Source organism: Triticum urartu, chromosome 7A, assembly GCF_056163025.1.
Source record: "Triticum urartu cultivar PI428250 chromosome 7A, HENAU_Tu73, whole genome shotgun sequence".
NCBI lineage: Eukaryota > Viridiplantae > Streptophyta > Magnoliopsida > Poales > Poaceae > Triticum > Triticum urartu.
The window spans coordinates 686,211,857-686,225,504 of NC_141879.1; the positions used below are offsets into that span (position 1 = coordinate 686,211,857).

The 13,648-nt window shown below is 44.8% G+C and overlaps 1 protein-coding gene across 1 annotated transcript; it reads left to right on the forward strand.

Moving 5' to 3' along the window:
• Positions 1-8,006: 8,006 nt before the first annotated feature.
• On the forward strand, positions 8,007-11,226 carry LOC125519670 (disease resistance protein Pik-2). The gene is made up of 2 exons (XM_048684401.2): positions 8,007-8,999; positions 9,185-11,226. The coding sequence occupies exons 1-2, from the start codon at positions 8,008-8,010 to the stop codon at positions 10,794-10,796; spliced, it is 2,604 nt and encodes an 867-aa protein (XP_048540358.2). The 5' UTR covers position 8,007; the 3' UTR covers positions 10,797-11,226.
• Positions 11,227-13,648: the final 2,422 nt, after the last annotated feature.

Below are 13,648 nucleotides of genomic sequence, written 5' to 3' on the forward strand. Positions count from 1 at the left end.
GGAGTTGCCGCGCCCGGCAAGCAAGCTGCCGGGAAGAAGCCAAAGAATGGACCCAAGCCCAAGACTGAGTGCTTTTATTGCAAGGGAAGTGGTCACTGGAAGCGGAACTGCCCCAAATACTTAGCGGACAAGAAGGCCGGCATCACGAAAGGTATATGTGATATACATGTAATTGATGTGTACCTTACCAGTACTCGTAGTAGCTCCTGGGTATTTGATACCGGTGCGGTTGCTCACATTTGTAACTCAAAACAGGAGATGCGGAATAAGCGGAGACTGGCGAAGGACGAGGTGACGATGCGCGTCGGGAATGGTTCCAAGGTCAATGTGATCGCCGTCGGCACGCTACCTCTACATTTAACTTCGGGATTAGTTTTAAACCTTAATAATTGTTATTTAGTGCCAGCTTTGAGCATGAACATTGTATCAGGATCTCGTTTAATTCGAGATGGCTACTCATTTAAATCCGAGAATAATGGTTGTTCTATTTATATGAGAGATATGTTTTATGGTCATGCTCCGATGGTGAATGGTTTATTCTTAATGAATCTCGAGCGTAATGCTACACATGTTCATAGTGTGAGTACCAAAAGATGTAAGATTGATAATGATAGTCCCACATACTTGTGGCACTGCCGCCTTGGTCACATAGGTGTCAAACGCATGAAGAAGCTCCATGCTGATGGACTTTTAGAGTCTCTTGATTACGAATCATTTTGACACGTGCGAACCATGCCTCATGGGTAAAATGACCATGACTCCGTTCTCAGGAACAATGGAGCGAGCAACCAACTTATTGGAAATCATACATACTGATGTGTGCGGTCCAATGAGCGTTGAGGCTCGCGGTGGCTATCGTTATGTTCTCACCCTCACTGATGACTTGAGTAGATATGGGTATGTCTACTTAATGATACACAAATCTGAGACCTTTGAAAAGTTCAAGGACTTTCAAAGTGAGGTTGAGAATCAACGTGACAGGAAAATCAAGTTCCTGCGATCAGATCGTGGAGGAGAATACTTGAGTCACGAGTTTGTCACACACTTAAGAAAATGTGGAATAGTTTCACAACTCACGCCGCCTGGAACACCTCAGCGTAATGGTGTGTCCGAATATCGTAATCGCACTCTATTAGATATGGTGCGACCTATGATGTCTCTTACCGATTAACGCTATCTTTTTGGGGCTATGCTGTAGAGACTGCCGCATTCACTTTAAATATGGCTCTGTCGAAATCCGTTGAGACGACACCGTATGAATTATGGTTTGGGAAGAAACCTAAGCTGTCGTTTCTAAAAGTTTGGGGATGTGATGCTTATGTCAAGAAACTTCAACCTGAAAAGCTCGAACCCAAGTCGAAAAAGTGCGTCTTCATAGGATACCCTAAAGAAACTATTGGGTATACCTTCTACCTCAGATCTGAAGGCAAGACCTTTGTTGCCAAGAATGGATCCTTTCTAGAGAAGGAGTTTCTCTCGAAAGAAGTAAGTGGGAGGAAAGTAGAACTTGATGAAGTATTACCTCTTGAACCGGAAAATGGCGCAACTCAAGAAAATGTTCCTGAGGTGCCTGCACCGACTAGAGAGGAAGTTAATGATGATGATCAAGATACTTCTGATCAAGCTCCTACTGAAATTCGAAGGTCCACAAGGACACGTTCCGCACCAGAGTGGTACGGCAACCCTGTCTTGGAAATCATGTTGTTAGACAACGGTGAACCTTCGAACTATGAAGAAGCGATGGCGGGCCAGGATTCCGACAAATGGCTGGAAGCCATGAAATCCGAGATAGGATCCATGTATGAAAACGAAGTATGGACTTTGACTGACTTGCCCGTAGAGCGGCGAGCCATAGAAAATAAATGGATCTTTAAGAAGAAGACAGACGCGGATGGTAATGTGACCATCTATAAAGCTCGGCTTGTCACTAAGGGTTATCGACAAGTTCAAGGGGTTGACTACGATGAGACTTTCTCACCGGTAGCGAAGCTGAAGTCCGTCCGAATCATGTTAGCAATTGCCGCATTCTATGATTATGAAATATGGCAAATGGACGTCAAAACGGCATTCCTTAATGGTTTCCTTAAGGAAGAATTGTATATGATGCAGCCGGAAGGTTTTGTCGATCCTAAGTATGCTGACAAGGTGTGCAAGCTCCAACGCTCGATTTATGGGCTAGTGCAAGCATCTCGGAGTTGGAACATTCGCTTTGATGAGATGATCAAAGCGTTTGGGTTTATGCAGACTTATGGAGAAGCCTGCGTTTACAAGAAAGTAAGTGGGAGCTCTATAGCATTTCTCATATTATATGTAGATGACATACTTTTGATGGGAAATGATATAGAGCTTTTGGACAGCATTAAGGCCTACTTGAATAAGAGTTTTTCAATGAAGGACCTTGGAGAAGCTGCTTATATATTAGGCATTAAGATCTATAGAGATAGATCAAGACGCCTCATAGGTCTTTCACAAAGCACATACCTTGATAAGATATTGAAGAAGTTCAATATGGATCAGTCTAAGAAGGGGTTCTTGCCTGTGTTGCAAGGTGTGAAATTGAGCTCAGCTCAATGTCCGACCACGGCAGAAGATATAGAAGAGATGAGTGTCATCCCCTATGCCTCAGCCATAGGTTCTATTATGTATGCCATGCTGTGTACCAGACCTGATGTAAACCTTGCCGTGAGTTTGGTAGGAAGGTACCAAAGTAATCCCGGCAAGGAACACTGGACAGCGGTCAAGAATATCCTGAAGTACCTGAAAAGGACTAAGGAAATGTTTCTCGTTTATGGAGGTGACAAAGAGCTCGTCGTAAAAGGTTACGTCGACGCTAGCTTCAACACAGATCTGGATGACTCTAAGTCACAAACCAGATACATGTATATTTTGAATGGTGGGGCAGTAAGCTGGTGCAGTTGCAAGCAGAGCGTCGTGGCGGGATCTACATGTGAAGCGGAGTACATGGCAGCCTCGGAGGCAGCGCATGAAGCAATTTGGATGAAGGAGTTCATCACCGACCTAGGAGTCATACCCAATGCATTGGGGCCGATCAAGCTCTTCTGTGACAACACTGGAGCTATTGCTCTTGCCAAGGAGCCCAGGTTTCACAAGAAGACAAGGCACATCAAGCGTCGCTTCAACTCCATTCGTGAAAATGTTCAAGATGGAGACATAGATATTTGTAAAGTACATACGGACCTGAATGTAGCAGATCCGTTGACTAAACCTCTCCCTAGAGCAAAACATGATCAACACCAGAATTCCATGGGTGTTCGATTCATCACAATGTAACTAGATTATTGACTCTAGTGCAAGTGGGAGACTATTGGAAATATGCCCTAGAGGCAATAATAAAAGGATTATTATTATATTTCCTTGTTCATGATAATTGTCTTTTATTCATGCTATAATTGTGTTATCCGGAAATCGTAATACATGTGTGAATACTTAGACACCAACATGTCCCTAGTAAGCCTCTAGTTGACTAGCTCGTTGATCAACAGATAGTCATGGTTTCCTGACAATGGACATTGGATGTCATTGATAACGAGATCACATCATTAGGAGAATGATGTGATGGACAAGACCCAATCCTAAACATAGCACAAGATCGTATAGTTCGTTTGCTAGAGTTATTCCAATGTCAAGTATCTTTTCCTTAGACCATGAGATCGTGTAACTCCCGGATACCGTAGGAGTGCTCTGGGTATACCAAACGTCACAATGTAACTGGGTGACTATAAAGGTATACTACGGGTATCTCCGAAAGAGTCTGTTGGGTTGACACGGATCAAGACTGGGATTTGTCACTCCGTATGACGGAGAGGTATCTCTGGGCCCACTCGGTAATGCATCATCATAATGAGCTCAAAGTGACCAAGTGTCTGGTCACAAGATCATGCATTACGGTACGAGTAAAGTGACTTGCCGGTAACGAGATTGAATGAGGTATGGGGATACCGACGATCGAATCTCGGGTAAGTAGCATACCGATTGACAAAGGGAATTGTATACGGGGTTGCTTGAATCCTCGACATCGTGGTTCATCCGTTGAGATTATCGAGGAGCATGTGGGAGCCAACATGGGTATCCAGATCCCGATGTTGGTTATTGACTGGAGAGCCATCTCGGTCATGTCTACATGTCTCCCGAACCCGTAGGGTCTACACACTTAAGGTTCGGTGACGCTAGGGTTGTAGAGATATGAATATGCAGTAACCCGAAAGTTGTTCGGAGTCCCGGATGAGATCCTGGACGTCACGAGGAGTTCCGGAATGGTCCGGAGGTGAAGAATTATATATAGGAAGTGCAGTTTCGGCCACCGGGAGAGTTTCGGGGTCACCGGTATTGTACCGGGACCACCGGAAGGGTCCCGGGGGTCCACCGGGTGGGGCCACCCATCCCGGAGGGCCCCATGGGCCAAAGTGGGGAGGGGAACCAGCCCATAGTGGGCTGGTGCGCCCCCCTAGGCCCACCCCATGCGCCTAGGGTTGGAACCCTAGGGGTGGGGGGGGCGCCCCACCTTGCCTTGGGGGCTACTCCACCCTTGGCCGCCGCCCCCCTAGGAGATCCCATCTCCTAGGGCCGGCGCCCCCCTAGGGGAGCCTATATAAAGGGGGGGAGGGAGGGGGCAGATAGACCTTGAGTCTTGGCGCCTCCCTCTCCCCTGCTACACCTCTCTCTCTCTCTCGCAGTATACGGCGAAGCCCTGCTACTGTGACGCCCTGCATCCACCACCACGCCGTCGTGCTGCTGGATCTTCATCAACCTCTCCTTCCCCCTTGCTGGATCAAGAAGGAGGAGACGTCATGCTGACCGTACGTGTGTTGAACACGGAGGTGCCGTCCGTTCGGCGCTAGGATCTCCTGTGATTTGGATCACGTCGAGTACGTCTTCCTCATCCCTGTTCTTTGAACGCTTCCGCGCGTGATCTACAAAGGTATGTAGATGCAATCCAATCACTCGTTGCTAGATGAACTCATAGATGGATCTTGGTGAAACCGTAGGAAAATTTTTGTTTTCTGCAACGTTCCCCAACACAGGGGGCACCCCTTGACACACAAGTTGATCCACGTGATCATATTCTTAGCCGTGTGCGGTGCCCCCTTCCACCATAGTCCTCGATAATATTGTAGCGGTGCTTAGGCGAAGCCCTGCGACGGTAGTGCATCAAGATTGTCACCACACCGTCGTGCTGACGGAACTCTTCCCCGACACTTTGCTGGATCGGAGTCCGGGGATCGTCATCGAGCTGAACGTGTGCTAGAACTCGGAGGTGCCGTAGTTTCGGTGCTTGATCGGTCAGGCCGTGGAGACGTACGACTACATCAACAAAACGCTTTCGTTGTCGATCTACAAGGGTACGTAGATCACACTCTCCCCTCTCGTTGCTATGCATCACCATGACCTTGCGTGTGCGTAGGAATTTTTTTGAAATTACTACGTTCCCCAACAGTTATCCTCGATGGTAACAATACAATACGTGCATTGCTGCCCCTTCTGTCACTGGGAAAGGACACCGCAAGATCGCACCCAAAGCTAAGCACTTCTCCCATGGCAAGAAAAATCAATCTAGTAGGCCAAACCAAACTGATAATTCAAAGAGACTTGCAAAGATAACCAATCATACATAAAAGAATTCAGAGAAGATTCAAATATTATCCATAGATAGACTTGATCATAAACCCATAATTCATCGGTCTCAACAAACACACCGCAAAAAGAAGATTACATCGAATAGATCTCCACAAGAGAGGGGGAGAACATTGTATTGAGATCCAAAAAAAGAGAAGAAGCCATCTAGCTACTAACTATGGACCCGTAGGTATGAAATAAACTACTCACACTTCATCGGAGGGGCTTGGATGATGATGTAGAAGCGCTCCGTGATCGATGCCCCCTCCGGCAGAGCTCCGGAACAGGCCCCAAGATGGGATCTCGTGGATACAGAAAGTTGCGGTGGTGGAATTAGGTTTTTGGCTCCGTCCCCGATCGTTTGGGGGTACGTAGGTATATATAGGAGGAAGAAGTACGTCGGTGGAGCTTCGATGGGCCCACGAGGCAGGGGGCGCACCCTCCACCCTCGTGGCCGCCTCGTGGCTTTCTTGACGGAGGGTCCAAGTCTCCTGGATCTTATCTGATGAGAAAATCACGTTTCCGAAGGTTTCATTCCGTTTGGACTCCGTTTGATATTCTGTTTCTCCGAAACACTGAAATAGGCAAAAAACAGCAATTCTGGGCTGGGCCTCCGGTTAATAGGTTAGTTCCAAAAATAATATAAAAGTGGAAAATAGAGCCCAATATAGTCCAAAACAGTAGATAATATAGTATGGAGCAATCAAAAATTATAGATACATTGGAGACGTATCATGGGTTCATCCCCGACGACATCTAGACTATTTATGTGCTGGAGTCTTTGATTATATTCGAATTCCAAGTTAGTTTTGTGATATGGAGTGCTCTCCAGAAATATAGGGACTTGTCTATAATTTTTGGTTTTTGTTGTTTCCATGTGTAAAATGTGGTTGTATTGTTTCTAGTAATATCTAATCCAGTCTGGGTCCTTTCGCACACTTCTCCAATAAGAAAATGAACTCATATGAGAGCATGACTATTTCTATTATTCAATGGAACATTTATGTCACATATAGGTGTAATATTTATTTATATATGTACTACTTCTTCCGATTTAAAATAAGCGCCACAGCTTTAAACTACGAAAACACTAACGCCCACATATGTGGGCGTTTGCATCTCGTCCACACGCGTGGATCCGTATCCGTTTGTAAACGCACGAATCTTGGCATGTTTCTAGTGCCACGTATGACTGGGCTGATGTGTGGGCATTTACCCGGTCGCCCACACGGCCGTTTCACCACATGAGATGGGCTGATGTGTGGGCGTTCAGCAGTTCGCCCACACGCCACTTTCCACTCACGCACAAGGGCTGGTGTGTGGGCATTTGCCATCTCGCCCACACGCCCGTCTCATCTCCCACACCCAAGTTGCCACACGCCATGTATTTTGCAGTGTACATGGCAACTACCCTAATGTGCTTTATAAGCAGGTGGCAACTCTTTTTTTTTACCCGAACATGTCAGTTGCCATGTATTTTGCAGGGTACATGGCAACTGGCCTAGTGTGTGCTTATAAGCAGATGGCAACTCTTTTTTTTACTCGAACATGTTGTTTTGTCATGTCTTTTTGTAGCGCTACACGGCAACTGTCTAGTGTTAGTAGGTGGCAACTCCTAAGGTTTTCAAATTATGGCAACTGTAGTAAAACCAGACCATACATGGCAACTGCCTAGTGTTAGTAGGTGGCAAACCCCTAACGTTTTCAAATCATGGCAACTATAGTAAACAGACCATACATGGCAACAGCCGCAGTTGCCCAAAAATGACATTTGGAACTTTTGACATGAGATGGCAACTGCACTTGAGCAACCATGGTAACTGTAGTTGTCCGACATGGCAACTGCAGTTAAACGAACATGGACGAGGGTCTGGACCATGGAAACTGCGGGCGTGCGGTGACTGTCACGCGGGACGTGCTGGACCACGAGGTACGAGGCTTGACGTACGGGGCGTGTGGGCGTTATCTATTTCGCCCACACGCACGCGTGTGAGAGGGATTGGGAGGGGGAAAAAGAGGTGTGTGGGCATTACTTGTTTTTGCCTACACGTAGGTGTGTGGGTTGTTCCTCTTATACATCACACAAAATATGTGGACAGACTCTCTAACGCCTACACGTGTGATACTTATCGGCGTCCTTAAACTAAGGAGGGAGTATGTAGGAAAACTCGAACATTTTCTCTACGTTCATTCTAAATATTATCAAGTTTTTATTAGGACATGATTTATTTTACTTTTCTTAGAACACATGGTTATCTGGAGTAGTAAAAAAATGTCAGACAAGTATTGGGCCGGCCCAATAATCGGGAGTGCCTTTGCTCGTTGTTGACCAAATCAAGACGTCTTTTTCTAAGATTTTCTATTCCGTTGATGATGCTGCTGTGGAGTGTGAATAATTACAGCCAAAAAATCATTGGCGCCACCAGGCGACGAAGACTTGGTGGCCTCTCAGTCTCCCTCAGGTCCACGCCCATCCTCGTTCTCGCCGCCGGCGACACCCACAGTCCACAGATCCAGATCCAGAGGAGGCCGCTCTGTTCTCAACAGACCGGCGGGATGGAGATCGCGGTGGGCGCGCTGTCGGGCATGGTGGAGGCGCTGCCGGGCAAGCTGGGCGAGCTGCTGCAGCAGGAGTACGAGCTGCTCTCCGGCGCCCGCGGGGACGTCGCTTTCTTCCAGGCCGAGCTGAGGACGATGAACGCCGCCGTGCTCCGCTGCGAGGCCCTCGAGGAGCCCGACGTCCAGACCACCAGCTGGATCGCCCAGGTCCGCGACCTCGCCTTCGACATCGAGGACTGGGTCGACCTCTTCGCCCACCGCGTCGACGCCGGCGCCCACGGCGCCGACGCCGCCACCTCCCACCGCTTCTCCCGCTGGATCCGCCGGCTCACCACCATCCCCGACCGCCACGTCATCGCCACCGAGCTCAAGGAGCTCCGGGCGCGCGTCGTCGAGGTGAGCGAGCTGCGGAAGCGCTACAGCCTCGGCCCGCAGATGCCGTCCCATCACGCGCCCGCCGTCGACCCCCGCCTCTTCGCGCTCTACGCCGACAGCGCCGGCCTCGTCGGCATGGACGGGCCGCGGGACGAGGTGGCGGGGATGGTGACCGGACAGGGCTCGGACGGCCTCAAGGTCGTGTCCATCGTCGGGATGGCCGGCTCCGGGAAGACGACGCTTGCCAGGGAGGTGTATCGGTTGGTTGGCGCGGGGTTCAAGTGCCGCGCGTTGGTTTCGGTCGGCCGGAGCTCCGACGTCGCCAAGGTGCTCGGCGATATGCTGTCCCAAGTGGACAGCAGAGGACGAGGTGATGCTGGCGATGTGAATCAGTTGATTGGGAGGCTGAGGCAGCATCTGCAAGATAAGAGGTACTCTATTTGCTTGCTGATAAAAGTTGCTGGATTGACAATCATCGACCACCATTTATACTGAAATTTTGCTCCAGTACAGTGTTATTATACTGAAAAATTATCTCCAGCCCTGCTTCCTCTTGGTTCAGATACATGTATACTCTCTGATTATGATTGATGATTTCCCTCGTGTCATTAAGCAGGTACCTTGTTATGGTTGATGATTTATGGAATGTTCAAACCTGGGGGATAATCAAACACTGTTTTCCGGAGAACAATCTCGGGAGTCGCATAATCACTACAACAAGAATTGAGGCCGTTGCAAAAGCAGGTGCAGGTGCCCATGTTTACAAGACTTGTCTTCTTGACGAAGCCGATGCTGAAACCTTGTTTACCCAAAGAACTTTTGGGAGTGTGGGTGCCTGCCCTGCCCATTTGAAGGATGTCTCAGCTCAGATCATGAGAAAGTGTGGTGGTTTGCCACTCGCTATAGTGAGCGTGGGTGGCTTGCTAGCCAGCAAGGCGCGCACAAGAGATGAATTTGAGCGGTCAGGACTGGAATGGCGGACAAATTCAGAACTACAAAGGATGAAACAGATCATCAAACTCAGCTACAGTGATCTTCCTGCCAATCTCAAGGCATGCCTATTGCACCTAAGCATATTTCCCGAGAACCATGAGATCGAAATAGAGCGTCTTGCGAGACGTTGGGTTGCAGAAGGGTTCATCAATGAACAACGTGGCACAAGCATGGAGGAAACAGCGAGAAACTACATCTGTGAGCTCATTGGCAGAAACTTAATCCAACCATCACAGCTGAATCATGATGGAACCCACAGGAGCTACGTTCTTCATCCAGTAATACACGATTTCATCATTTGCAAGTCCATGGAAGACAACTTTGTTGCTCTGGTACATGCTCAACAGCAAGATGTCCCACCTGGTAATGGCACTGTCCGACGGCTGTCTTTACTTAATAGTGGTAAGCATGATCAGGCTGCTGCACAAATTGATGGGGCAAAAGTGTCTCGTGCTCGCTCGATCACCGTATTTTCTCACACCGGTCGCACGCCTCGTCTGAATGAACTCAGTGTACTGCGGGTTCTTGACCTTGAAGGCTGTCAAGGTCCACTGTGCCTTGATGGTCTCTACAAACTGCTGCTTCTGAGATACTTAAACCTCAAGGGAACAGATGTCAGTGAGCTCCCTACACAGATCGGAGAGCTAAGATGCCTGGAGACACTGGATGTGAGATCCACAAAGGTGAAAGAGCTACCTCCCAGCATTCTCAGGCTGGAAAAGTTAATGCATTTGCTCGCCGGGAACGCCAAGTTGCCGAGTGGGATAACCAAGATGAAGTCACTGCTGACACTTTCGTGCAGCAATATCGGGAAGAGTGCTGATGCGGATATCATTCAAGAGCTCAGTGAAATGGCAAGCTTGCGGGAACTGGAATTATTTTGTAATGTTCCTCGGATGTCTGAGGATAAGAAACAAGTCGCATTTCCGAGTGATGGATTTCAGAGTCTTAAGAAGCTTTCGATAAGGTGCAGCTTGTCATCAGTGACCTTTGTGGCCGACGCTTTATCGAAGGTTGAAGTGCTTGAGCTAAAGTTTGAAGAAGGCCTTTCAAAGGAGTCGAGTGGTGTGTCTGGCGTTGAGCATCTGTCAGGCCTGAAGCATATGCTCATCGAGTTTTCGCAGCATGATGCGGGTGCTGCAGCAGCAATTGCTGCAGTCAAGAAGGTTGCTGAGAAGGTCCACCCTAATTGTCAAGTGATCATCGTGAACGTTGATAAGAAGACCGACCAATAGAGTTTTGGAGCATTGTGCATATCTGATTCCGAGCAAGCATGAGGGATGTCCGGATGTGATATACCTTCTGCTGTGGGCAGTCAAGGGCATTTGATGATTCATTTCAACACACCTCCTTCAACATTGTTCTCATGATTTGTGTAGTGAATTGGTTCTTGAATAAGTGATGCCCCTAGAACTCGGTATTGTCATTCCATAAACCAAATGTATGATGTTTTGGTGAAGAATGCATTTGTGTTTTACAGTAATTGCTAAGGTGTTTTCATGGGAGGGTGTATTTTTTCAGAAACTTTATTTCGCTTTCAGTTCCAGCCTGAACTAAACAAGCAAAGTGACCCTGTATGGACTTCGTGTGAATACCTCATTTATAAATGAATGTATTATGTATCCATAAGTCATTATTCTCAAATGCAATTATTTATGAACTCTATATGGATCTTGTGTGAATACTTTTAGATATAAATGATTTTTTTACACTTCATATCAGTGAAAAATATTTGAACAAAAAAATGATTTAAGATGGAGTGGTTCATATACAAAATAAGTTGTGAATTTCTCTTCATTCACCAAAATGTTTTCTTACCTTTTTTATAGAACTCTCTATAAAAAAATAGAGTATTATTCTTTGTCTACATAACAAGAAATTAAATTGTTACTTTCTTTCTATTTCTTAGTTTCTAGTGTTGTATTATTGATCCTACTAATGATTTTTTTTGGAAAAAACAGTAGGGAAGGCCCCTACTAATGATTTTATATTAAACTATTTTTATTTTATAATTTCATATATATAAACATTGTTGTATCTTTTATCCATCCAATAAGTATATGCATATCCAGATATATTATGTAACGTCATAAGTGGCTATGTGCCGGTTGTGGCTCGGCCTGTAGGACGTGGCTCGTCATGCTGATGTCACTTGAGTTTTTTTCTTTTTCATTTTGTTTACATTTTAAATGCATATATTTCAAAAACTTCAATTTACTTAAGAAGTAAAAAAACGAATTCAAAAATTATAAAATTTTATAAAAAATTGTTAGTGCAGTTTATAAAAATGTTGATAACTTAAAAAAATGTCCGAGACAACGAAAAAAATGTTCATGTGTTTAAAAAAATATAGGAAAATTTAGAAAATGTTTATACAATGTAAAACAAATGTTTGTGTAATGTAAAAATTTGTTTATTTTTTTCTAAAATGTGATGTGCAATGTAAAAATTGTTCATGTAGGGTGAAAAATCTTTATATCCATTTACATAATGTACGTCACGTGATTCCAAACAAATGTACGTGAATTTTTCAAAAAAATATATATAATGTAAGAGAATGTCCACGTAGTTTAAAAAAATGATTGCCATTAATAACATGTATAAAATGTACTCGATTTTAAAATGTAACAGTATATTCGATTTGTTTTTTAAAACATCTAGTTTAAAAACTGTACATCATGTATTTGAAAAATGTAAAGCGTTATTAGAAAAATGTTTCATGTGTGCTCTAAAAATATATACATTGTGTACTGAGAAATTAGTAAACATGTGTTGAAAAAACCTATAAAAATGACAAAGAAACAAAAAGGAAAGAAAAAACAAAAGAAAACCAAGAAAAATATTGTGCACATCGAGTTTTTGCCGCAGGATGCAGGTGCTACAGCGGCAATTACTGCAGTCAGGAAGGCTGCTGGGAAGGTCCACCCTAATTGTCAAGTGATCATTGTCAACGTTGATAAGAAGACCGACGAATAGATTTTTTGAGCATTGTGCACATCTGATTCCGAAGATGCGTGAGGGATGTCCGGATATGATATACCTTCTGTTGGAGACGGTCAAGGGCATTTGATGATTCATTTCAACACACTTTCCTTCAACAACGTTCTCATGATTTTGTGTAGTTAATTGGTTTGAATAAGTGATCCCCCTAGCATTTGTATTTCATTCCTCCAATTAAATGTATGATGTTGTCTGCCATTGTTACTTGCTTCTATGCCCATGGCCGTTAAGCCGTGAATAAGGCATTGCGTTTTACAATAATTGCTAAAGGGTGTCCCTTTCAGAAACTTTATTTTGCTTTCAGTTTTAGTCCAAACTAAACTCACAGAATGACTCTCCATATGAATACAGAATAGCTTTGTTTTGTAAATGACTGTATTCTGTATCCATTTATCAGTATTTCCAAATTTATCCATTCAGATTTAACATGGATTCACAAAAAAAGGATTTAACATGGAGTTTGTATACAGAACAAATTGTTAATTTCTATTAGTAAAAAAGAAGGTAAGAAAATAATTTTTTCACCCGGAAAAAAATTCTTACCTTTTTTGAACTTAATTTAAAAATAAGTACTATTCATAATAAGAAATTAAATTGTCATTTTTATTTCTTATTTCTAGTTTTGTCTTACTTACCCTCCTAATTATTTTCAAAATATATTTTATTTTCTATTTTAATATATGAACAGTATTATATATTTTATCTAGTAAGCCCATGCGCTTGAGCATTCATATATGTCTTGTAGTGTCTAGGTTCCCAGCCTCCTCTAAGGGCGTGCAACCCGTGCGACAGAACAGGGTCCCCAAGTTTTAGGGCCACCTATTCAGCACATTTAGCTCCCCCACCCCTACCCCCCCTCCGTGCTGGCCGACCAGCCAACCTTCCTCATTGCCTGAAAAGCCAACCTTCTTCAGTGGGGGCCAGCCTCCTAACCTAGTGTGCTCGCTAACCTCGTCTTTACACAATGATGCTATGTTAATGCTAGTCATCATTTCAACCTTTCTCTTTTTTATGTATACTTTTGTAAATGTATCTACAATTTTACAAGCTTTATACACATTGTTTTTTTTAATAAAAAGGTAAGCGA